The following is a 27267-nucleotide window of genomic DNA, read 5'->3' on the forward strand; positions in this document are numbered from 1 at the left end:
ACATGGGATACAAGTGAACCTCTCTTCTCCTTTCCTCTTATTCTCTCTCCTCTGCGTTATAATTCAGTTCAGTTTCCTGCTGAAATCATCAATGTTCTCCTCCAATCATATTTGCCCTCGGCTCTCCGCCTCCGCCAATGAGAGAGCAGGAAAGCAGGAATGTGGCTAGCAACTAGAGAGTTATTGAGAGACTGCGGTTAACTCAAGGCCTCGGGAACACTGTGTATGTGTGTGTGTGACTAACACTGCTTGAGAGATGCACGCTGATTCAGCGAGGGAGAAGTCTGCCCAGCGTCACATTTAGCGCAGTAATGAAACAGACGTATTCCTTCGGGTTCTTCATAACTCCTCTGGGTTATCAGCTCTTGTCTGCTGGCTGCGTTTCAGTAATATTGATGTATGTTGCGAAATGAATAGCAGCACCTCTGTTAGTTGCTGATTTACCGAGGTGCTCTGATAACAACTCTACCGTCCCGCTCCACCAGCACACGCTGGTAAATGCCGTAGGAATCGTTAAAGCCCAACGAGAATCATAATGTGTTCGCGCCTGCTCTGCTGTGTGCATTATTTTTCTGTTTTATAGCTGATTCGGTTAGAAACACAAAGGTAGTGTCAAGAGAGATGTATCTGCAAAGTAATGTTTGCTGCTCAGTCATTGTACACTTGAGGTTTTTAGTTTGCCAGATATGGATCTGGTGCCATTAGAATCCTTAGGTACAATTAGTATTGTATGCTATATTGTTGTCTTTGCACACTGAAGCGTAAAAAATAAAGAGTGGTGTATTATTTTGTCATCACATCAAACATCGACATTGTAACGTTTGAATTGAAAGAACTGAAATGTTAACGTTTTTTTTTTATAGTAAAAATAAATGATCACAACCTCACTATTCCCCTTATCAAACATACCTATAGATCACATTCTAAACTCTAAAGCTGCAATTGTTTTATTTTTTAAATGTCATTTTTTGGACATTTTTGGTGTCACTCACTTGTGGTAATTTGAGCTGTTCATGCTGCTTAATATTGCAAACTATTTATTATAATATTATTTGAATTTATTATCATAAACATAGCGGCTGATGAATTGAAAGTCTTGCACGTTTCGTCAGTTAATGGTAAGTAACAGATTTTTGTTTAATAGTTGCTGCTATCAGTCAATCTCATGACTGACAGCTGGAACGGGGGAATGGATTTCATGATGTTGTTGATGTTGTAAAAACTTTAATATTTCATAAAAAAAATAAGTGTGCTTTGAGCCTCGCATGTTGCTGTTTTGCTGTTTAGACAGCGGTTTGTGAGACTCTGTGTCCCAAAGATGTCACTATTCTCTACAAAGGGACACAATTCTCTCTCTCATGCTAATACCACTGTCAAGAGCTGATGCTGAGAAATCAGAGAGAGAAAAGAAAAGGATAAAAAAATGTTGTCTCATCAGAAAATTCGGGCAGAAGTGCAGGTTGTAGGGAAAGTGCTGTGCAGACTGACAGACAGTTTATAGAAAGATGACAGCTGTGCATCAGTGTGTTATGTAACAGAGGGAATGTCAGGTGAAGAAACCTCATTTGATCTGCTCTCACATGAACTCCAGTTCTTCTGTTAGCACTGCAAGTGATCAAACAGATGAATATGATGTTTCTCTTGGTGCTAAAAAGGATCATCAAATGCATATACTGTATGTGAATACCATGCTTTATTAGAAAGAGCTTTCAGTAAGGTTGGGAATCAGGTCACTTCTTGTTTTATAATGCTGTTTAGAGCGTTTGCGTTTTCCTGAGGTTGAATATAGTGACTATTATAACCCAAATAAATCAAATAAAAACGAAAACAGCCTCTAGCCTCTGGTATTAAACTTCAGCACGTTGAATTTTAATGCAACTCTGACCAAACGTTTGTTCAAGCCTCGAGCTGTTTACTCCGGTGCAAAGGCATGTTTATTTCACAGCACTGTTGGGAAGCTGCTTTATCACTTTACGTGCTTTATGCAACGCAATTCCATTTAACACAGTGTGGTTTCGAATATTAATTAGAAATACCTGCATTAATTCATAAACGCTCCATCTATTTAAGAGGTGCGTGTTTGTGTGTGTTTGTGTGTTTGCATTCATGCAAATTCCCACTGGTTTAAACCGCTTCATGCATTTATGAAGTAGCTACCAGTATTGGAGAGTAATTGACCCTTCGCCAAGACCCTCCCCCCTAATTACTGTTGCCGTGTCTGACAAAACACATATTTTGTCATGCAGTGAAAAAATGTTAAAGTACGAAATAAACATGAATGAACATCAGAAGGTATCTTGATTATTTGTCAGACGAAATGGCGGATTCACCTGTCAGTCAAGCGAAGGATCAGTTTGGTAGAAAGGCTACAGAGTTATTTTTTAGTAGTTTGAGTTTGACAATAGTATGGAACTAGAGAAGGGGTGTAGTATGACGAACTACTAATGAATGCTACCATACGCACTGCCTACTTTTTTTCCTGAAATACTGTCCTACTTAGTAAATCCTGTACTTAGTAATCACAGATTCTAGCCTACATCTTAAAATATATGACCCAAATAAGACTTTTCACCGTATATTGTCATCTGAACAAGTAACAAGTCTGCTATACTTTGTTCTGACTGAGCAAAAAAAAGCGTTAAAATAAATTGTGATGCCAGTGGTAAATTTAATCAATCGATCAAGCTCATATCACATCAAACCCTGCAAAGTATAATTGCTGTTACACTTTTTCAAATTCTTAATGTTAACAACGTCAGTGTGTATTGGTTTGTAGATTTCAGTTTATGTACATTTGCCATTCCAATTTCATATTAATAGCGTTTGAACTGGTTATCTTTAAAATACAATCTTGTGAAATCCTAGGCATCCATCTGTAATCAGAACCACATTTAAAACTGTAATATCATTTTATTTCACATGTTTCTTATAATACTTTCTGGATTACAATCCACCATCAAAATTATTTTTTGACATTTGAATTATTGCAGCTGCTGTGTGAATAGGCTATAATTAAACGTTGCACCACCTACAGTATCCTGATTACGATAAAATAACGGTAAAATGTAAAGGTTTTGAATGCTGGCTGGTTATGTACTTGACTGTTAAATACAGTGCTATGGATAGAGGACTCATATATTAGCCAGAAGCAACAGTCAGAAGACAAAAACATCTACACTTCACAAAACATTAACTGATAGACTGGAGTGGTGTGGATTATTCTGATGCTTCTGTCGGCTGTCTGAACACTTACTCTGACGGCACCCATTCACCAATGGTGAGCCAAGTGATGTAACGCAAACTGTCTTCAAATCTTTTCTGGTGAAAAAACTAATTCATCTACATCTTCAATGGCCTGACTGTGAGTAAATAAATTTTTTGGTTAAACTATTCCTTTAACATTTTATATAGCTAGTCTTTTTCCTGTAAAGCATTAATCTTAATCAGATTAACTTCAGATAGTGCTGTGTCATGTATGCACTTTGAGGCCTCTCAAGCTATATTATATCCCTCTCCCCGGCTGACTCGATTAAGCCATCAGGCGTTTGAAAAGCCGAGGTCCTGTCAAGGCCAGTGTCCCATAACTCTCTTATAAGAGCCACGTGTAAGCGGCCATGAGGGCCCACAGGAGCTGCTTGTCTCCTCTAAATGACATGTCTTTCTCATGTCCTCATTTAGTTTCATCGCGTGTCGTCTGGGCATGGTAATGGCACCCGAGAGTATCTAATATTTGCCTTCAAAGATCGGTGCAACAAGCGGGCCGGCAGCGTTGACGTCAATCCTTCACGCTGAGATGTTCAGTTCCCTGTGCACACCAGATCTGAGTTTCACCCGGGCTCAAATCCATCTTTCCGAGCGAGATAAGCGTGCTTTGGCTTTGCCTGAATTCCCTGTTGTTTATGCATCTTTTGCCAAAGCATGTGACTACTACGCTTAATCTCAGAATGTCTGGCAACGCAACTCTCTTTGCGTGGAGCATGAGGAAGAAGAGAGCTAAATGCCAGCTCTTCCTCTCTCTCTCCTTTAAGTATAGGAGGTACTGTAACGCCCAGAGATTCCCTTCTGCTCCCCACCTAACGCGTCCCTGTCGTACTCTGTTGGCCACGATAAAGAGCAGCCACACTCACGGCCGCCATCAGCCGCCTGCCAAAGCGTTTAATCTCTCTGCAATTTCCCACCACCCTGTTTCCCGCTGATCCGTCCCACGTGCTGTGAGTAGGGGGATTTGGGATGTTTTAGAGGTTCAGAAACAGTCAGACAGAGAAGGAGGTGTGGGTTGAATCTCATGAAGCCCGTTCAGGACACGACCTGTTCATATTTAACCCCTAAATGTAAAGGAAAGAAAATAAAAATGTTTTTGGAAACCGTTAAGATTGTGTGTTTTTTGAAAACATAATTTTTATATTTTACATTTAAAAACGGTCATACAGATGTGTACATACTCGCACATGTGTTTGTCTGTTTTATTAGGCCTATCCTAGACTAAATCTTCTTTCAACTGAAAGAAACTCACATGAACTGAGCTTAAAACATGTCTGTGCCTTTGTTTTGTCTTAAGATGCACACAAGTAATACTGTTTTTCTAAGGCCTGTTGATAAAAATGACTTAAATGTCCTAACTGAACTATGGCCTACAGTAATGCTGGTTTAGATTAAGCCCTGTCTATTTCTATGTCTTTTTCTATTTAATAATTAATAATGAAGAATATACAAATGAGATACAGTCTGCTATATGTTTTTTTTACTTTTTTATGCTGTAATAGGCTTTTACAAACCTTACATGTTTTCATGATATTTCCGCTTACACCTTGGCATCTGTCTTCTGCTGACCTTGCTTGACCTCTACCATCTTCCGCTCAGAGGCTTAGGAGGGTTTCCCCGTTCGGATTATTTTTGACTTGGAAAACTGATTTTCTAATTATAGCTTGCGCACTAGTGTTTTCACGGCAGATGTTCCGTACCGATTCAATGCAGCCTCTGCGTCTGCGAATCACATAATCTACCCCTTAATTGAAGGACAATGTTGTTTACATAAACACTCAAGCGGCGACGGCCGGTGCTGATGGTTAAAATACAGCTTCAGCATGAATAGTGTTCTTCTAATCAGAGCAGAAGTCACGCGGCGAGGCGATTGCGGTTATTATTGTTTGAAAGAAAGCCGGTGCTTTGTTTACATCTGGTGTTACGAAGACTGGAAGCTGGCCAGACCCTCCTCTCCCCCTCACTGTCTTTCTGAGCTGTGAATAATAGATAAAGCCACGGCGATGATTGGCACCGCATCTCATCCGTATGGAGGAATGAAAGAACGCCACGCCAGCTAGTTAATACGCATCCCGCATCACAGCGAGAGCAGGACCTCAGCGACGACTCGTCATTCTGCCCTCATTTTCAATTCAAAAGCGAATGGTTTTGCATTTACAACAGGAGCATCTAAATGGAGAAAATAAAAGTGTGTCTGTCTGACTAAACTAGCTGCATGATTGTCATCGATACTTCACTGATACTGAATCTTTCAGCTGCATCCTCCCACAAAAATGGTTGTTCATTGACTAAATAATTTACTTTGAGAGTACTTAACTCATTTGTTTGTTAATTTTGCAACCAGTCAAAATGTTTAGATTTTTTGGCCTTGATTTTATTTAAAGTCTAGATTTATTTTATCAAAAATACTGATGCAAATGAATATTACTGTATTGGAATATATTTTGTAATGGCAAAGCTATTACTTTGTCCAAAGCCACATTACAGTCTTTAATGTCACATGATCCTTCAGAAATAATTTTAAAATTCTGATTTGGTGTGCAGTTGTTATCAATTACTCGGTTATTAATGTTTTGGTATTAAAGGTAAGAATTTACTTTTAGTGTTTTCTACATTGATAATAAAGAAAAGTGTTTCTTGAAAGCCATCTCAGCATATTAAACATAATTGAATTTAATTTAAAGTTTAGTTTAGTTTAATTTCTATGTTTTAGTTGCGTTTAAGCTTTTTTGTGGTATAAAATATTTCTAGTCAGCTTCCCTCTCAATTTTTAATTGTAAAAGTTAATGCTCTAATTGTAAAGTTAATCTTTAATTTGGGGATTGCCTACTTTTGAGGTGACTGGTTTAGTGGATTAGTATTCTGTGTTTTTCAGCTGGTTGAGTTGGACTCTTGTGTATAGATTTACCGCCTGGCTTCAGTTTACTGGTTGACTTGCTGCTCCGCGTTGTCTAACTAACTAGTTGTTGTTTTTATTAGGCTTCCGTAATCTTGCTGGCCGGTGTTTATCTTCTGGCTGATTACACATATTATGTAATGGTGAGCTGGTTTTAGAGAGAGAGAGAGAGAGAAGGGAGGGAACTGCACCTGGGGTCTGCCATCAGCATGCACTCTGTTTGTGAGCTGTTTATTTCGACAGGTGTCTAAATGACATGCCCACACAAACATCCCTGATGGGAGAGAAAAATGTAGTGTTTGTCTGTATGCAGGATTTCTTCAACTTATTATAAAGACTTGTAAATTACACGAAGATCATTTCTGACACGTGGAATCAATGTCTTGCTCATAATGCTGTTATATTTAACCTTTTGCCAAGCAGTCATCATGCTTCATGTTTATGAAATGAACACAATGAGCTCTGGTGCCTTTGTAAGTATCAGCTAAAAGTGACTAAAAATAATTATTCAGAATTACAAAATGTAAATTATTATAATATATGACTATTTTATGATTTATATAGCCATATATTATAACAATTAACATTTTGTAATTCTGAATAATCATAAAACAGCAATAACATTTTACTGATCAATATATAAATCAGGAAAAATGTTATTGTTGTTTATGATTATTTTTATTGACGTAATATTTCTTTTACTGATTTAGGTGGCGCATGTTTGAAGCTGTCACACTAGAATTTGAATACCTAATTAGGCACTGTTTATTTGTACAGTTACCAATAGGAGTGTAGTGCTCTCACCATATTTAAATCTATTCCATATTTTTTTCCCAAAAATTCAGAAATGTGAAATTGTCTACAGATTCTGACATCTTTAACACACAACAGCACATGCCGTCTATCTGATTTTTCATGCTGGCAGCATTTCAGGATTGATCCGAAGATGACTGGCAGGATTCTTAGGAATGTTGTTTTTGGTTTTTCAGGCTTTTTGTTTCAGTTATGAGTCAAGGTGGAAACTGAAGATGATTGACTCAAAATGAGATCAAACGATGAACTGTTCCTGACTCCAGTGATCTGCCTTTCTTTCTTTAGGTTCACTACGAGTTTTAATCCAAATCACTTTAACGATTAAACATTTGCCCTAAGCGAAGGAATTCAACTTTCAGCATTATCATGTTCAGTAGTTTTAATCTAAAATGACTCTCTTGAATAATGCAGCATTTTCCCAATTGCAGATAAATTTGGGATTGTTTTAAAGTGACCCAAAGGCAAATTTAATGTGCCATGTTGCGTATTTCTACTTAAGCTCCACAATAATACCCCATGCATGTATTATATCTGACTCAATTACTTACACCATGTTATCACATTTCAAACTAATTAGTATATTAGTACCATACAATACCATGAAATCCCTGCAGTATGACTTTAAGTTGCAAATGTTACATATCTTCTAAAATAGAAGCTTTTTTGTATGATATAGAACCGATTTCAATCAAAAGCCATTAAAAAGACAGTCTGATTACCCCTTAGAAAGAAATAGTTATATCATATAAGTCATTTGTCACAAAGCCCAGTCACATATTGCACTCATCAAGAATCTGGGTCAAAATATCACTTCTTGCCTCCAACTGTTGACTTTTATGGATGCATGACACCACAATAATTGACTGGCAAAGTAGATCTCATGTAGATCTAGTCGTGCACAACATTTTAGATGGAGTCAATGAAAGCAGGCCTTTAGCAGTCACACACACAATGTTTAAGTTTACAAAACCCTGCTGTATTTGGTTTGAAGACTCATTTCTTCATGTCTTCTTGCTGTTTCCTCTCAGACTGAAGAAGAAGTCCCAGTCGGTGGATATCGGCTCTCAAGGTTTTCCGGCACGGCTCATCCCGAGTCTGTCCTTAAACAGATCTTCACCACCTGTTGCCAAGACAACCACATCTGAGGTGCAAGAAAACAACACCACCAATTCCCAGCGCCGTGGTCCGCGGTGCAGCGATCTCAAACGAGGATACACAATAGGTAAACGAGCATCCGGCTGTCTTCAGTATGCCAGACTCTGTTTGTTTGTTTCAGTGAAGTGTGTGCGCATGAAGATGTTCACACTGTGTGAGTGTTTAGAAAGTTCTGCCTGCTCTTGTTCTCTTCACCTCGGTCTCACTTTGTCCTGTTTGTCTCCTGATACTCTCATGTCAACTCTTTTCTCTTTCTCTCCTTGCTCTCATCTCCATATCCTCACTTTTTCTTCTCCTCCTTCTCCATCTCATCTTCTTCTCTTGATTCTCTGCTCGATCTCACCTCATTTATGTCTCCGGTCAATCTCCTCTCTTCACTCTCTTCCTGCTTTCTTTCTTTCTTCTCTTCTTTTTCCTTTCATTTCTCCTTTTTCTTCTAGATCTTTTTCTCCAAGATATCACCTCTCTTTCATGTCTCCATAGTTTCTCCTCTTCTTGTCCATAATTTGCTTTCATTAATTTCACCTAATTCTCCTCTCTCTTCATTTCTCCTTTCGTTCCTATATTATTTCTCCTCTTTTTTCCTCTGTCATCATTTTCTATCTCTTTTCTTTTATTCTAGAGCTAATCTTGTTTTCATGTATCTATAGTTTTTGCTCTTGTCTCAACTTTCTCCTCTATTTCTCATCTGTCTCCTTGCTCTCATCTTTCTCCTCTCATCTATTTTAGCCACTTCTTCTTTTTTTCTAGAGCTCATCACATTTTTCTCTCTGTCTTTGCTCTCATGTGTCTTCACTTTTCTCATACGTCTCCATGCCTTCTGTTTTTCTCATCGGTCTCATCTTTTTTTTCCTATATCTGCCTTTTTTTTTTTCTTTATTATTTCTCTCCATGCTCTCCTTTCTGTCTCTCCTGTTTATTCTCTCATTCTTCTGATTCACATTACCATATTGAAAAGCTTCTCTCTGTGTTTCGTCCAGTACACAGAGTTAATGCTGTGATCTGTGAAGTAAGCCCGATGCTTGTGCAGGTTTGTAGGGTCTGAAGGGATTGTGAGGAGAGGTCAGAGGCTTTAGAAAGAGCAGGAGACGGCTTTCCTTTCATCTCAGCACGTTTGATTGTGCTGCTGATTTGACGGTGCCATTTAAGAGTCTACTAAAAGAGATGTTTTCCCAAATCAAGAAGGTCCTTCAGTGCACTCAGAGAACACGGTTAGCAAATACACCTGCTTTGTGTTGGGTTCATTTACTCACTCTTGGGTAGCTGTTTTGTTGAGTGATATATATATATATATATATATATATATATATATATATATATATATATATATAATATAAAACAGATATAATATGATATTTTGATTTTCAGATCAGTACAGTACATGATACCTACACAACTACTTGCTGTGCTTGTTACTAGTATCGTTTTACTATTTATGCAATTAATGGTAGGGATTTTAATAAATCTTTGTAGTTTTAAACTTAACTCTCATCTAAATTAACACAATGACCGATGTTGGTTTACTTATATAGTAATGTTTTTAATTAACTTTTCTTTTTAATTTTTAATATCTAGCTTATTTTACTTTCTTAAAAGCTTAAATTTGTTAAAATATTTATATTTTATTTTATTATAAGCAATCTTAGCATATTTTTAGCATAAAAAAGGACAAATCCCACTGAATTACAGTGCATGAGGGAAACGAATGGGACTTGTATCAACCTAAAGAGGTTTATTCTGTTATAACGATCTGTTAACTGTATATTATACCCTGCTGTTTCAATAAATGGACATGGAAATATTGATTTTAGATGAAATTTGGCTTTATTAGCTGAAAAGAGGGATGTAAAACTAGCACAGAAAACCAGTCGCCTGCAATAGCAGTCAATTATATAGTTTAGCAGTTGTTATTGATGGCTGAATGTTACGACTTGACCAATCAGAGTATTTCTGAGAGCCGTGTAATAGTGATTGATATTTTATTAGCATTTCGGATCGGTTGCTCTTAAATGTTATTGGAGATTTTTTTTCTCATTGTTTGACTTTCTCCTGTCTTTTAGAGGCCGTGCCCTCAGGCAATCGCTGCAAATCACAGCACAGTTTGCCTCCACATAGTGCCTCTAATTGGTTGAGAGGACGGCGGGAGAGAGAAGTGTTATCGATGGCCGCACGCTGAGCGTCTTTTCATCCTGTGTCAGAACCGCCATTAAAACTGCACCGCGTATCCCGCTACATTTTAATAACCTGCCCTCATGTATCCCGCCAAATTATACTGTCAATTCCAGCTCGACGTGAGCGATGGTTAGACTGTTTTAATGTTTTTAAATGAAAATGACCCTGACAGGCCATTCGGTCTCCTTAAATGAGAGTGGTTTTATAGCAGACGAGTGTACATGCCACAATAAGTGCTTTTGGCTGGCTGCAAATGGGTCAGGGACAGCGCCGTATAAAATCGTCCATGTGGACATAAGCCTGCAATAATGAAATAAGTGCAGATCTCGGGGTGATGTGGGAAATGCGCTTCAGGTAATCAGTGGAGAGGAGTCAGGTCCACAGCAGTCCTCTAGGGTCCTGTGTAGCCTTAATACCTAACTCACCTAATTCTGTTAACAAGATACTGGATAGTCTCTTATGTAAGCCTATGTATATTTATCCTGTCGTTCTTAAGAGTGACGTTCTCTACCTGTTGGCCTTTGGTGCTGGTCATGGTGGGATATGTGAAAAGTTAAGCGGAGGTCAGGGAGGAACTGTGCATCTTTGCAAGTGATGAATGCAAGCATGCAAAGTGCATAAAACGTAGTGTTAACCAGAAGCTAGTTTTAGCTGTTTGTTCAAAGTGGTCACATATTCTACTATTGGAAATTTGGAGTTTTTTTTCTAAGGAATTTATCCTTCTATTCCAATAAGGATGCATTAAATCGATTAAAAGTGACTTTAATGACATGTCAAAATCTTTTACATTTCAGACAATCCCTGTTTGAACAATTCAAAGTGCGTCATGGTTTCCACAAAGCGATTCAGAGATAGAAAACAGTTGTTTTAAATTGTAATAGTATTTCACAATATTACAGTTTTTACTATATAAGAGTAAAGTATAGTAAAAATAATAGTCTGACCTCATAGAGCGTCAAATAAAAATTACAAAACAATAATAAAAAAAGAAACACAGAACTGTCCCTTTGCTGTTAAACGTCCAATGATTGATTTTTAGACATGTGGTTTTTCTAAACTTCTCCTTTGAGCTTCTCTAAACTCCCTTCCCTTGTCAGCCCTCGGCTGTTAAACGTAAGCGTCTTCTTCCACATGTGAGCTAACACACTGTCGCACTTAATACCTCTGTATTTCCGTTCTCATTAGGTAGCTGAGTATGATCTGCTGTCCGTGTGTTAGGGTGAACTGTCAGACCTCACAAGACTGATCACGCTGTTAATGGTTGTGGAAAGGTAGAATGTTTGTCCTGTTCCTCTGTCTCTTCTCTTCTCGAGACGCACTGCCTCGTTATTCTGAAATGTATTCTGAAGGTGCTGACCTCAGGGGTCAGGAGAGATGCTGTACGGGATCAGGTTCTCTTGTACAGGAAAACAACAGACCAGGGTGCAGCATGCTAACAAACAAATGTCATCCTGATGAAGAACGGTCAGGCTGCTGGAAACTCTGAGCTGGGCTTCTAATTACCAGTGAACAGACAGATATACAACGTCTGTTGCCCTTACAGACCTCTTACAGTCATCTGCTAGGTATATATGCTTTCACATATTCCACAATTTGTAAGTGTATGTTTATCAGGTTTTCTTAGTAAACAAAAATCTGAAATTCTTCTTATTATATTAAAACCGGAAAAGTTTATTCTTTAGTTTTCACTAGTTTTTACCCTAAATATTTTATTATAGGAAGATAATATATTTATATTTTAATATGTTTATATGAATCTTATCTATATGTATTTATATTTAATTTTTAATTAAAACAAAATCTGCATTGATCACACGTCTGAATTATTCAGGGGATTAAAGTACAGTATATACTAGAAGACCAAATAAATACTGCACACTACTTGAATTATCGTTACAAAATAAATAAATATTAAATTCATTAAATTATCAATTCATTAAATATTAGCACATTTTTGGTCAGTCTACCTTTCTCAGTATACTGGTTAGATTATAGCAAAAAAAACCCACCCATATATCATGTTTGTTTGCAAACAGCAGTGTCCTGCTATTACCCGTGTTATTTACACACTGAATTAGATGGTTTGTGAGTTAGATAGAATGATGGCTGTGCGGAGACGGTTACTGTAACCAGCCTGCGGCCTCCACCTGCACGCTCCATCAGCGCCCGACCTGCTGACTCCAATTCAATTAGCAGCAGTTCAATAGATTGAGCAAGTGTCGAGCTCAAGCGTGTCTACTGCAGGCTCCTCTCAGGCTGCAAAAGGAGCCGCATATATTATCCAGGAGAAAACGTCAGGGACATTTACTCCCCTGTGCTATAAAATACAGAAGGCCACTATGGCAAGCCTGTTTAGAGTTTATGACTGGTCTGTCGGGCCTCGAGGAGAACTTGACCGTTTCTAGCGCTCCGTTTCTGTATAGCGGTAATATACGGTTATGTTTGTTTGCTCAGATTGATGCCGTCTCGCATGTACCTGATCTCCAGCAGCGCCTGTGCATCCTTCTGTTTACAGAGCCGGAGCAAATGAAGACAGTACTTTCTAGCAGAAAAATATCCCTACATCTGTAGCAGACAGCATCGACGCACCCCCAGAGGCATCAGTGTGGGTAACACACATTATCGACCGCTAAACGGCAGAATTATGTGAGCCGTGTCGCATTCAGATCAATCACGTCCGGTTCAGGTCAGTTTTAGCTGTGGTGCTCCTCCCTCGTTCAAACTGACCTTTGTGTTTCGACCGATTGACCCAGTAATCATAGTTAAATGGCCTGGGCTTCTGGACCATGCAGAGATCAGAAATGAAGAGAAGGGTCCAGGAGCGCTTGCTGAAAAGGTCAGGTGTGACGGTGGATGACCTGAGGCGACTCCTGTCACGTTTTATAGTAGTATTAAGGGTTATTTACTGCTTAATGTAGTCTGCTTCCAGGAGTCAGGGCGCACGGGTTTTCATTGGTCAGCTTTGAAATAAAAACAAGCTGATCTTGTGATGTTTTGTGCCCTATTCCCTTTTTATGCAAATCAGATAGTGGAGTAAAATGCTTGCAAAATTAGCATCCTTTTAAATAGATTTTCATTTACCACCAGCTATAATTTCAATAGACAAATGGTGCTGATGTTTGTCAGTCCAGCACATCACAATGAGCCTCATTTACATTAAAAGAAGGCATGCTTATTCTGAAAAGAAGAGCAGTAACCATTACAGTGCATTTAGCATAAGATGGATTATGAATGGTTTGTGATAATACTTTATTCTGAATGCTAATGTGCCACAACTGTTTAGTGAATTTGCCCCGTATAATTTTATTTAAAGCTATTTTAGCCTGTAAAATTATATATCTGTGGGTAGAAATGTATATTCAGTTTTGTTTTATGAGTTAGGCATCACAACTAAGACCCCACCATCATGACATAAGTAATAAAATATTCTTCTTTTTTTTTTCTAAACAATGATTTTTCAATAGCCGCTACGTGATTTTTTTTGTGAATAGCAAATAATAATAGTAATTTTAATAACATTTTTATTAAGCACGTTTCCAAAGACCAAGCACATTTACAATCAGTCAAATTTAACATTATTTTCCTGTCATTTAGTTCTTTTGTTCCCCTGAATGTGTCAAAAAAATTAAAAAGAACTATGCAGCTGTTTGCTGCACCATTGCATTATGGTTACTATAATTGCTCTGAGATAAGGTATCAATCAGTAAGTTATATATTACAGGAAATTAGCACGGTACATGGCTGGTGCAAGATATGGTTGTGTGAAAAACACCCCAAATCTAATAGAAAACCATAAGCTGTGTGCGTGTTTATAAGTCAAAAATAGAATTTGTGCAATATAAAACAACAATGCAGTGTTCTTTTTGTTAACGTATATCGCATGAAATATATCTGCCATGTCTATGAGTAGTCAGTATTCATTAACTGCTTCTAAGAGACGGCTTTGAGAAAGAAACACAGCATCTCAGTTAAAGGTTAATTGTTTGCTTTAACCTTCCCTTTACTGCAGATTTGCAGTAGCAGTCGTTTCAGACACATTTGTAAGGGTTCTGACTTTTCCATGCGTGTTATTTTAATGCCACAACGTTGCCAGCACTTCTTCAACAGAATAACCCAGCTAGAACCCAAAGATCTCGACTTGACCAAAACATATGAAATGACAAAACAAGCTGAATTACAAAGTGGATACAAAAGGCTGACGTGCGGCCGATTAATATGTTATCGACTGTCTGCAGAAATTATGCGGTGATGTCCCTTCAGTGCCATGCGGAGGAGGATATGAGCTAGATCACAGTTTGAGTGAAAGAAAGGTTAAGTCGAGCATCGATGCAACAGACTGAAAGTGATTGTGCATCAACATCCAGCTCAGACAAGATTTACATGCATGTTGTATGATAACAGGAGATCTAAAGAGCATCTGTTGTTTCTGGAGGTGTCTTGCTGTTTGAGAAGTTGGAGTTTTTTTTAGAAATGAATGCTTTTATTCAGCAAGAATGTATGGTTTGCACAAAAATATTAAGTAGCGCTACGTAAAATAGTGACTTAACTTTTATAATGCATTTTTCGTAAATCAGCATATTAGAATGATTTCTGAAAGACACTGAACACCGACGTGATGGAAAAAAAAAAAAGCTAAATGCTGCTGTGAGTAGTTAAACCAGTTCACACTATAATGAATCCTCCTAATGAACTGAATCACTAAAAAGAATCAAACCTTTCCGATGCTTCATTCAAAAGAATGATCTTAATAAACTGAAGCACCGAAATGAATCAAACTTTCCCAGTGCTTCGTTTGAAAGACAGAGCGGACGTTTTAGGAGACGTTTTCTTGGCTGTAAAACACATGCAGCACAGTGCTACCAAAATGCCGATGGATCATGTTGACACGCACTGCCGTACCGTTTTCGGAAAAGTGGCTAGGTTATGAAAACACTTCTTCTATTATATCGCTACTGAAAAATGTAGTTAATAGCATGGTGATGCTTTTGGTCAGTTCCTCCCCTGCTCTCGCTTCTCTCTACATCTGACTAGATTGGCAGTCAGAGAAAAAGCAGTTTGTTCACAGTACGTCTGCAGACGAAGGCCCAGAGATTCATGGATTAGGCCGTGGGGTGGAATGAAAACAGTTTGCTTTTCTGGAGGTGGTTCTGCATCCAGGGCTGAATTTACTGCTGCATTCCCCTCGGAAGGATTGGTGCCGCTGGATTTATAACCTGTGCTGTATAATTATGCCTCTCTCTCTCTCTCTCTCTCTCTCTCTCTCTCTCTCTCTCTCTTTCTCTCTCTCTCTCTCTCTCTCTCTCTCTCTCTCTCTCTCTCTCTCTCTCTCTCTCTCTCTTTCTCTGTCTCTCTCTCTCTCTCTCTCTCTCTCTCTCTCTCTCTCTCTCTCTCTCTCTCTCTCTCTCTCTCTCTCTCTCTCTCTCTCTCTCTCTCTCTCTCTCTCTCTCTCTCTCTCTCTCTCTCTCTCTCTCTCTCTCTCTCTCTCTCTCTCTCTCTCTCTCTCTCTCTCTCTCTCTCTCTCTCTCTCTCTCTCTCTCTCTCTCTCTCTCTCTCTCTCTCTCTCTCTCTCTCTCTCTCTCTCTCTCTCTCTCTCTCTCTCTCTCTGTCTCTCTCTCTCTCTCTCTCTCTCTCTCTCTCTCTCTCTCTCTCTCTCTCTCTCTCTCTCTCTCTCTCTCTCTCTCTCTCTCTCTCTCTCTCTCTCTCTCTCTCTCTCTCTCTCTCTCTCTCTCTCTCTCTCTCTCTCTCTCTCTCTCTCTCTCTCTCTCTCTCTCTCTCTCTCTCTCTCTCTCTCTCTCTCTCTCTCTCTCTCTCTCTCTCTGTCTCTCTCTCTCTCTTTCTCTTTCTCTCTCTCTCTCTCTCTCTCTCTCTCTCTCTCTCTCTCTCTCTCTCTCTCTCTCTCTCTCTCTCTCTCTCTCTCTCTCTCTCTCTCTCTCTCTCTCTCTCTCTCTCTCTGTCTCTCTCTCTCTCTGTCTCTCTCTCTCTCTCTCTTTCTCTCTCTGTCTCTCTCTCTTTCTCTCTGTCTCTCTCTGTCTCTCTCTCTGTCTCTCTCTCTTTCTCTCTCTCTCTGTCTTTCTCTCTCTTTTTCTGTCTCCCTCTCTCTTTCTCTCTCTCTCTGTCTTTCTCTCTGTCTCTTGATTTGAGCAATTTATCTATCGGAGTCTGAGTTCTGCCTCTATCCCTGCTCTGAGCTCGCTTCATGTGCAATGTGCCTGCCAGGGATGGATTTTATTGATTATTATTGATTAAGGGTGTTTTAAATGAGGAGCAAGCAGTTTGTTCTGCGATCTTAACAATTGATCCCTTCGCTGTAAAATATAAGATCTGCCAGTCCTCATAACGGCTGATATTTGTTTGCATTTCCTCGTGCATTTGCTGCACATGGTCACCTCAGACAGATTTCTGTGTATGTTGTACATCTGCATATTTAACTTTCTTGGCCTGGAACTTGCATCACTGGTTTGTTTTCTTCACCTTTTTATCACTTTTCCAAATAAGCTTAAATAAAACTTTAACAAGACCCTGCAGCTATGTTCTTAGTTGTTAGTGATCTGTTTTAATTAGGGCTGAGTACATTTGTGATTTTAGTCAAGTTTTGCTGTCTATTAAAATCAAATAATAATGCAATGCTTATGGTTCAGACTGATTAGAAAAACATAAAATGTTATGCTTTTAGTAGTCTAGACTGTTAATGCGAACATCAATAGTCTATTTGTTGTGGTTAATTTATGTAAAAAAAATATAATGGATAGTAGTGATCAGTGATTTTTGCATGTGAACATTAATTGTGTGTAGCAAACATTTGTTTTATTAAAACAAATAAATAACTTGCATGCTTGTAGAATTGGGGCAGCAGCTATGTGTTGTTTTTGTTATTCCATTAAATTAGAATTTTTAATTAAATAATTCCATAACTTAGGCATAGATTTCAAACACCTTCATTATTCATAACAACTTTCTGTGTGTGTGTGTGTAAATTATATTTTATGAAAAATCATTGGATTATATTATTGTGATTCAGATTTGTTTCTCATAATTTTTTTATTTGCAATATACATTTATAAATATATAGCGTGTGTGTGTGTGAGACTTTCAGACGACACTCCAAATTATATAAGGGATAAGCTTTCATCATCTTGCCTATTAGAAAAAAGCTCCCCTTTATTGCTTTTAACCCTGGTATAAGAAACATTCTCAATCTCGAAATATGTAACAGTTTAGCAGTACATGCTAATTCAAATGCTTACATATCAAAAGAGTGCATCATTTTCCATAATATGAAGCGTTTAAAGCAGTGGAAGAAGTACTGTACCAAATCATCTGAAGGGTCGTTCATCATCTTTGCCTGTGAAATCTGTGAGAGCTCCTCATCACCTTCAGATGTTTCTCCACATCTTACTCTGTGATTGTGGCCTCATTGTCTTGATTACCCTCTGCCACCCTGAGCCTCTCACCGCCAACATCCACCTCCATCCTCTCTATCACAGGCACTTGTCTGTTTCTTTTCTCTTAATCAGCACAGGAATGAAAGGAGACAGGCGTTAGGCCATTATAATTCATGCACCAGCGCTTAACATAATGATGAAAAATATGAGCATGTCCTTCTGAAAGGGAAAGCAATTAATTCCCCCTGCAGAGTTCAGGAGAAGATATTGACACAGCGGTTAGCATAAGATTGAACGTGTTTTGTTTACAACAGCCTGATCTCTGTTGCCCTCTCAACTCATGCTGGGTTATTTGTTGACCGCCCGACAGAGCGAAGCTCAGGCTTTATTGTTTTAATAAATTGGATGGTAGTGCTGATGGTTTGATGATCAGAGGAAGATGCTAGTGCATTTCGGGTGGTTTCCTCTTTTCTGCTCCTTTGTTTCGGGTCACAATTTTAAGAAGAATAATAAATAACGCTCCAAGAAAAGTTTTTCTTGTCTGAATCAGGAGTAAAATCTGCACAGAAGCTATAGTTACTTCCATATATTTATTTTCTATATATATATATATTTTAAATTTACATGTTCAGTATTGTTACATTTTCAGTAATGTATTTCAAAATCTAACAAAAATGGCCAGAAGTATGTTGCAATTTAATAAATATGCTTTTTACTTTTATTATTCTCAATTTTGTCCAAAATATGCTAATAATTTCACTATGACATTTTTTTAAATCGTTTTTACACTTTAATATATATATATATATATATATATATATATATATATATATATATATATATATATATATATATATATATATATATATATATATATATATATAAAATATACTTTAATAACATTAACATATTTTTAAATAAATAACAAAAATGGCTAAAAGTAACCCTTCTGTCTGTGAAGGCTGTAGTCCTCTGGTAGCAGCACGCTGAAGCAGACCCCATGCAGTGTGCAGTTGTGTGTTATTACAGTAGTAAGAGACTCGGCGCTGCAGTATATCTTAAGAATGAGCGAGTATCATTTTAGAGACCATTTTCAAATCAAGATCGCATGCATATTACCCGGCTAACTGCGTATTCTGTTTCCAGGCTGATGAGCCAAGAGCCCAACTTTTCAGAAGCACAGTGCTTTTCCCAGCGGGTCGGCTGTTTGTTCAGGTGTCCCAGCAATTCGCAAGCCCTTTGTGCTCTGTAACCAGGACAGATATGACATAACCATTTCTACAACAGCAAAAAAAACTGAGCGGCAAAAATCCTGATGCCAAAATGAACACAATTCAGTTTGACGAGAGGCTTATCTGCTAAAAATAGCTTTGTCTTCCTGATGCGATTTTCTTTCTTTGTAGAGGGATTTTTCCTCCACAAATGCCTGGCGTTAAAGCTGCCTGCCACCCCCTCCTGTATGGGACTCCTTCATGTGGAGAGTCTGTAGTGAATGATTTGTTGTCATGATGAGCTTCTCGACCTCGGTTGTGAATTAAATCATGTGTTGTGTTGGACAACTAGCGAGCGAATTCAACCTTGACGTACTCTTTTGGGTGATGATGTAAAATAATATGCAAACTGATTCATTAAAATGACAAATTTTGACTCTATTAGCCTTTTTGCTACTGAAATTCAAAGCCAAGCATATGTCATTATTATTTTTGTTTTCTAGACTAGAATTATATGTCAAATATCTGTGTAACACTTCATTTTTAAGGTGCTTTTGTTACTCATCTTACCAATACTTACTATTATAATGACATTAAATTATGCATAATTACATGCAAGTTAGAGTTATACATTATAACTCTAAATCTACGTTACTATAAGTTAACTCCAAGTAAACCTAAACCAAAAATGAATCCTAACCATATAGCAGGTACATAACTGAATACATAAGTGCGTTAGTCAGTATTACTCAGTACTTAATATATAATTACATTGTGACAATGACTCATTCATTTCATTTTAGCAACTTAAATGTCCTTACTGTCACTTTAGATAAATGTAATACAATCAATTTAATACCATATAATTGTTTTCAAAAAAACTGATTTAATAGAAAATGGAATAGAATTGAATTTGTTAATGTTAAGAAGGCCTACTTGCCGTGACGACAGTCTACCTGATGATCTGTGACAGGAGTCTAGCAGCTGATTGGTTGCCGTATAAAAGGTCCAGCTGCTGATTGGCTGGTTCGACGCGAGTCCAGCAGGTGATCGATTGTCGTCGTGACAGACTATGGTGTTTGGTTGCTGTGCGCGTCTATGCATTCTATGCAATCAAACTGGTTTCTGAGGAAAGCCGTTTATAATTGCAGTCCCAGGTTCTCACAGCAATGAATGAGCAGCCGCTGAGGTCAATTGAGCAGAGAAGGTAAAAAAGCAGAGCGTTAAAAACGCTGACGGGAAGATCTGACTCAGGTCTCTCATGACCGCTCATATTCAAACTAATAGACCTTCCTAAACTCAGACCAGCGGGGAGGAGGTTTTTGGTTGAGGTTTAATGCATCAGTTGAGGGACTTGGTGAAATGATTCATTTTCTGAGATTCTTCTAAGGCCAGATTGAGTCATTTGCATTTGTCTTGTGAATATTCATGAGTTTCTGTGCAGTTTGGACAGCCTAATCATCTGTTAGACGGTGTTGTCATCTCAGAGAGGGAAAGCAGTACTTTTGTCTTTGAGGCAATCATGCACCTGAACAGAAGCACATTAGCCACCTGCATGAAAGCCAAGCACTCCACCTGTATGCCGTGCCTCGGGGGAAGTGTGTGATTTCTGCAAGTTTGACAACAACAAACTACAGGGCATGGCGATATTGCTAAAAAAATATTTCTTTCTATTTTTCAGCTTTATAGTGATATTCGATATGTATCTCAGCATACGCATTTGCGATGGATACAAATTTTGATTATTATTTTTTTTTTTCCCCTCTCATAAATTTCTGTGGCTACTGCAAACAGAATACAATCAAATCTTGTTAAAAGATAATCAAGGCATGTTTTCACTTTTTGTCTCTCACAAAACGAACTCCTGAATTTATATTAGTCACAAGTTAAATGCCTCCTGTTAGTTATTTTAGTTTAGTTTAAGGATTAACTTGAAATTTGACATTTCAACCAAATAAATATTAGGACATGAAACTTTAAGAAATCTTTATTAGAAATATTACGTATTTAATAAATAAATAAGTTAATTTATGACATTGACCATATAAGTTTTTCTACAAATTCAGATTTTCTTGTTTCACTGAAGCACAATACTGTAAATCATATTGGATAATATAATATTGTAGTAATATGTAATATTTAGTATTTTTTTGTTGTTATTTATTTATTTATTTATTTATTTTTTGCTAAAACACAACTCATAAATGAGTTGGATAAAGCAAAATGTGAGAGATAAAGCAAACTAATCACTGAATCATTTATTTGAAATGAAGACCCCATTTTTTTTCCAGTTTTACCAAGACCCTATTATAATATCTCTATCACAGTGCTCTCATACTCAGCAGGGAGCTGCGCTGGGATTGTAGAAAGCAATTTACCATCCCAAAAAATCCCACACAAGTAAAAATGGAAGGAAATGAATGTCTCAGGCATTGAACGTCATGCATCCATTCGCTGGTCTTTTATCTCCGCATCCAAAATCTGTGATTCCTTCCTCTGCACCACATTTTGTGTCATAAATAACATTTCACTTTATCGTTTATCACAAATACAGCTGTCTGGTGTAATCTGATTGTATTTAGCGCTTATTCATTACAGCAAGCACAGCTTCACTGCCTTCTCTATTAGCTGCATCTGCCCAGCCGGAGTGAGTTTTTGCTCCATTTGTGTCTGTCTAATTGGGCCTGTAAACTGTGAGGCTCAGGGTAATGTGCAGATGTTCGTCCTTGTGTTGATGTGCTGTGTGTGTGTGTGTGTGTGTGTGTCTGGACACATTCAGTGTGGAGATGGCTGTTGTGGCGGTGGTTTAGTAATGAGATCCATCTTGACTGAAGGAAAGGGATTATGGCTCTCATTTGGTCCGAGTTTCCATACAGCATTTTACTTGAGAAAATCAGTTTTCATGTGCTGAGTTCATTTTCATCTACATTACAGTATAATAACAACTTTAATGCAACGTGGAGTTATGTTATTGTATCATCCAAAAATCATTCTGATGTGCTGATTTATGATCAGTTTTGGAAATATCCATTTTTGTGATTCTCTGACGAACCAATAGTTTAAAAGGACAGCATTTATCCCAAATACGAAGCCTTGTTTTTACTGTACTGTAACGCATCCTTGCTGAATGAAAGCATTCATATTCAAAAAGAGAGAAAACGTTCTAAATGTTCGCAGGGCAGGACAACCCTAAAAGGGCCTTACAAAAGCAGAAGGCGCCGCCGCTTGAGTCTTGAGTGTTTGTATGTTTTTGCACGTCTCTTACATCAGCGAGGGTCAGACTGCTCCTGCAATTCGATTTAAGCCTTATGTTACAGTTCTTAATGAAGTTATGGCCAGATTGGAAAGGAACTCCATTTAATTTACTCATCAAAGGCAATTTTTCTTTCATTGGTGCAGCGCTTGAGTTTCAATTTAAGACCCTGGTTGATCGCATTCAATAATATGTATAAAATGCAGTGATGATGGGTGTGTGTGTGTGTAGAAAAACCCTGCCTCGTTCTGGTTTGGAACATTTGACGGATCACTATAAATATCTAATGGAGAACAAATGAACTAATTCTGTGTGCTCCTTATTATTTCCCCAGACTCTCTTCCATTCTGGAAATTGAAATAGAAGGCGGCATCCAATGAATACTGTGCACACTGAGAGGAGAGAGGAATATTGGTTGGGAGGGAAGCCCTGCTTTAATCTCCCTCAGCTAATAGGGCTTATTTTATTTCTCTTCTGTGTAATGAGAATGGTGGATCTTTCATAGGGCCGATCAAATTAAACTGTTCTTTAATTACAGCCGAGCTCGCGGAGAACCTTGAATCAATAGTACGCTTGTATATCTGTGTTGAGCCCAAGACCAAGGATTTGAAGGCCTTTAACTTCTCATTATGTAAGAAGTTATTTAATGACCTGCTGGTTTTTGAACTTCCATGCAATTACAGCACAACAAGGATCGTCCTTTAGCTTCTGTGCGCCATTTTGTAGCTACTGTGTACAGAGTGAAACACATCTCCAAACCCATATGCTTGTTATATTTGTTATATAGTAGCCCGTATGATTTGAGTGAAGTATTCTGAGGGAACACAACTTTGTGTAAGGAACGGCTATATAGGTTATTATTCATGGAATAATGTTCTAATTTTCTCTTTTCCACATAATAACATCTCGAAATGAGGTGAGGGAGAGAGTAAATAATGACAGAAGTTTTATTTCGGACGGTAGTGTTCTTGTTAAAAGGGTAACTGTTAAAAATGTATTCAGCAATTGAAACAAATTAAAAAATAACATCAAATGAAAATCAAAATTAGAACTGAAGCGATGACTGAAGAAGTAACTTAAACGGAAATAGAAATCCATTAAAGGTATATTGAAATATTTTAAAAACTAATAAAAAAAGGCATGGTACTAAAACTGAAAATATAAAAATAAAAGCAATAATGAGAACTATAACATTCTGCTAAAATGACTTGCTCCCATTTCCTTCACTAAATAACCAATAAGAGAAATGGAAAAATATCGGATCAAGGTGAGGAGGAAGAAGATGACCTCAGTTGTTTCATCCATAAGATGCATTTTGCTCGGTTTTCTTCTAAACGCAGCCGTTTTGACCAGACGTCTGGACTCTGAGTCCTGTTTTACTCTGGCGACGACTTCAAATTGTTTTCGCAACACTGGGAAGCCTGTTATCAGCAGCCGAATTCATGCATGTCATGTTTGTTGCTAAATCACACGGCACACGAATCTATGACTGCACAATATTATAGCTGACCAGCAGAGGGAGTTTCACTCGTTTACGTTTTTGGGGATTTTGGGATCTGTGTAAATTTGGCCTGAGAGGCACATTTCATTTGTCACCCCTTGGGATGTAATTAACTTGATGAATTAAAAAGACACTGAACAATCTTTGCAATTAGCAGTGGCTCTCATATCGTCAGATGAGCTGCATAGATGTCGTTGGGGAGGTGGGGATCTACTGATCGCTTTCCCTGCAAGCTGTTTTCATCAAGTTAAAATATAATTGAGACTCTCTGAATAATTACAGCACGTTTGCCTAATTTACCCCCTCTGAATTTAAGGTTTACTGTTATTTTTGGCGATCATGTGATAGTATAGTTCAAACGGGCACGACAAAATCATATACCATACATACAATGATTATCTGTACTAACTCGTGTTAGTACAGAGGTGTTTGTTTAGCCTGTTGGGTCTTTATTTTTAAGCTGCTCCAATAAATATGATTATATGAAAACATTGTTTGGTATTAAATATATGTAGGCCTATATGAGCTTCACTTACGAAAAAACAAAAACAATATTAGGCAGTTTTTTTTAAACCGTACGCGTTTACGAACACAGAACTAGCCTGTAAACATAACCTTCAATTCATTAATTTGCCATTAACTTTTAACAGTGCGTTATATGCGCATAAATGTTACATTTTTCAATGTCTTTTGAATTTTTTCTCCCCTCAGGTGTTTCACTGTACACGGGCCACCGACGCGACGCGACGCGTCTGTCGCGCGTTTAATCCTGACGTTGCAGGCAGTCGACCAATCACAGTCTTTGTTTACGTCAGCGTTCCATCACTGCAGCGCGGAGAAGAGAGCGTTTTGGTCGCGTCGCGTCACGTTACGTGCGTAAACCGTGTAGCGTAACAAACGGCAAAAAAAAAAGTTCGGCGGCTGCTGTCACTTTCAGTTCCTGCTTCTGCTCGCGTGTTTCACAGTCTCCTCTGGGCGAATAAAACGTCGTCGTCGCGTTGTTTTATCGCTTTTAAATGTTCGTGCTTTGGGGGAGACCTGAATATGGATTATATTCAGTCGTTCAGAGACGCGATCGCTGGTAAAATCTGGCCTGTTGCCGTGAGAGAAGTTCAGTTTAAAGACTACTCTGATGCAGAAACGCCTCTGGAGAACGCGCATGAAACGCACACTGCAGGTATTAGTTTTGTGTTCCTCTCAAAAGTTTTACGAACCCTTTGAAACGTTCACAGTTCTTGCGCGCCCCTTAAATATTGGCAGTGCAACATGGCTGCAGTAGTACAGTGAGTTATTATTTAGTTTTTACGTGTCAGCTGGCCTACTGTGCGTTTGCATGGCATTTGACTGTTAAACTCTTGTGAGGAAGAATTAAAAGTTCATATCCTGGCTTTACAGGACGCTTAGAAGCTTTTTGTGTTATATAGTTTATTGTTGCACTAGTTTTGTTTGCTCAGACATATTTATGGTTCCTCGCGCTGGTCATATATTCAATAGTTAATATAAAAATATTAAAACATATTTAGATTAAATGTCTCTAATGAATATATTTTGGGGTTTTGTATTACAGTTTTGTATTATCTTTATATTTAATCCTATTTAATCAGATGGTTGCAGTTTCTTCTCTTAGTTGTGAGGTGGGACGTACAAATTCTTAAAAATTATATATCCTGTGTGGTCAGTCTTCATTCATTTGTGGTATACTGAAAAGAATGAGTGTGACTTTAGTAACTAGTTGCTAGTAAACTAGTTGCTGGTTAACGTGCATATTACTAGCATATTAGTTGTTTATTAGTATAGAACAGGTTGTTCTGCATTGCCATATTTCCAAGAATCCTACACCTGAACCTAATAACTACCTTATAACTATTAATAAGCGGCAAATTAGGAGTTTGAGGAGAAAAATGCAGTTAATAGAATTTGTCACCAGCTAGAGTGTGACCAAAAAAAATAAATAAATAAATTTAAAAAAAAAAAAAAAAAAAAAAAAAAAAAAAAAAAAAATATATATATATATATATATATATATATATATATATATATATATATATGTATGTATATGTGTGTGTGTGTGTGTGTATATATATGCGTATATGTATATATGTGTGTGTGTGTGTATATGTATATATATATAGTTGTATATATATATATATATGTTTATATGTGTATGTATATATATCTCAATCATATCATGGATATTAAAAAAAATTAGAATAACGTAGATGTGAGTAAATAATTTTAAATTAATTTTCATTCTTTTTTTTTTTATAAAATCACAAACTGGCTGATAAAGCAATTGATTTTTTCAATCCTGTTTATTCTGCGGTAGATGTACAAGTTTATATGCAATAATTTATTAAAATGTAATTTATTCCTGTGATGGCAAAGCTGAATTTTCAGTAGAATAAATAATAACTGGATTTTCCATGGCAGGTATTGACTTATCTGATGTGTCGTTCAAAAGTATTGATTTCCTTTTAAAAGGACGTTTGAACAGTAGTGTATAGTATATTAATAAGCGTGTTTTTGGTTGCTTGTCTTATGTATGCGGTTACATTACCTTGACATACTGTATGTTTTTGGTCATACAACCTAATTCTAGGCCAGGCAAGAGTAAAAAGCAAGGATTTGACTGCTGTGAAATTGCCAAAGTACAGGAAATAGCATTGCACAGTCAGTTCACCACAACATTCAGTTAGACACATAAAAGGATAACTGCAGCAGACAATATTGCTGTCCTTACCATTTGACACTTATCAAAGCGGTGCAATGCTGATAGCACCATGTAAGCCTATTTGCATAAATGGATTAAAAAACACAGAGATAAAAACAAATGGAGCTCATCCTTGTGTAAAGAGTAACTGACTGTAGGAAATCACATTGCTGCATTGCAAAATGAAGCATTGCCTAAATGCTGCCGGAATTGATGGGTGATTCGGTTTAGCATTTTTTTAGATATTTTTCATTAATTAATATTTATAGTCATTCTAAATACTACAACCGTGCTAAACGTTATCAGATATTTGTATTCATTTATCATTAATAATATGATATCAGTCCCAAGTGTTGGAATTTTTAGAAGTCATTCTCTTTGTAAATGTGCTTGTGCTCCCAAAACAATGAAATAATGGAACAGCGTTTTCAGAAGCGCCTCTGGCCCCTCATTACGGGAGAGGAACCGGTCTAAAGCGTGAGTGGGCCGCACTGATGCCGTGCTGGAAGCACACGGAGTCCATTAGCATACATCTGCACTGGCTTTAGACGGACGTGGGAGGCACAAGACGTGTCCTGCTTTTCTCTAGATCACCCCCAAAGATGAATGGGATGTGTGGGTGTGTTTTCATTACTGAGTTAAGACTAATACCTCAGCGCATTAGCCAGTACTGTGTTGTGACAAAGCAAGAGGTCATGCGTGGATGTTAAAACAGGTAGAACTGAAGCTAACATGGCATGAGTTCTCATGTGCTGATTTGATAAAACTACCTTACTACCTGTATAACATGGATATTATGATATCACAAAAGTATTTTTTATTATTATTAATCGTAATATTAGGATGCATTTTTAGATACTCTTTTAATCTATTAAAGGGGGTCATACTATGCAGTTTTAAATTTTCCTTGCTC

General features: G+C 37.6%; 1 protein-coding gene across 4 annotated transcripts in view; it reads left to right on the forward strand.

Moving 5' to 3' along the window:
• The window catches only part of oxr1a (oxidation resistance 1a), a 114574-nt gene that overhangs the window by 37586 nt on the left and 49721 nt on the right, over nucleotides 1-27267 (forward strand). For 3 of the 4 annotated variants that reach the window (XM_043261807.1, XM_043261810.1, XM_043261808.1), the window contains exon 3: nucleotides 7999-8192. In XM_043261807.1, the coding sequence (XP_043117742.1) occupies nucleotides 7999-8192 (194 nt within the window). Of the gene's footprint in view, nucleotides 1-7998; nucleotides 8193-24530; nucleotides 24822-27267 lie in introns of those variants that run through there. The other variant, XM_043261809.1, reaches the window with a different exon arrangement.

This window comes from Puntigrus tetrazona, chromosome 16, assembly GCF_018831695.1.
Source record: "Puntigrus tetrazona isolate hp1 chromosome 16, ASM1883169v1, whole genome shotgun sequence".
Classification (NCBI taxonomy): domain Eukaryota; kingdom Metazoa; phylum Chordata; class Actinopteri; order Cypriniformes; family Cyprinidae; genus Puntigrus; species Puntigrus tetrazona.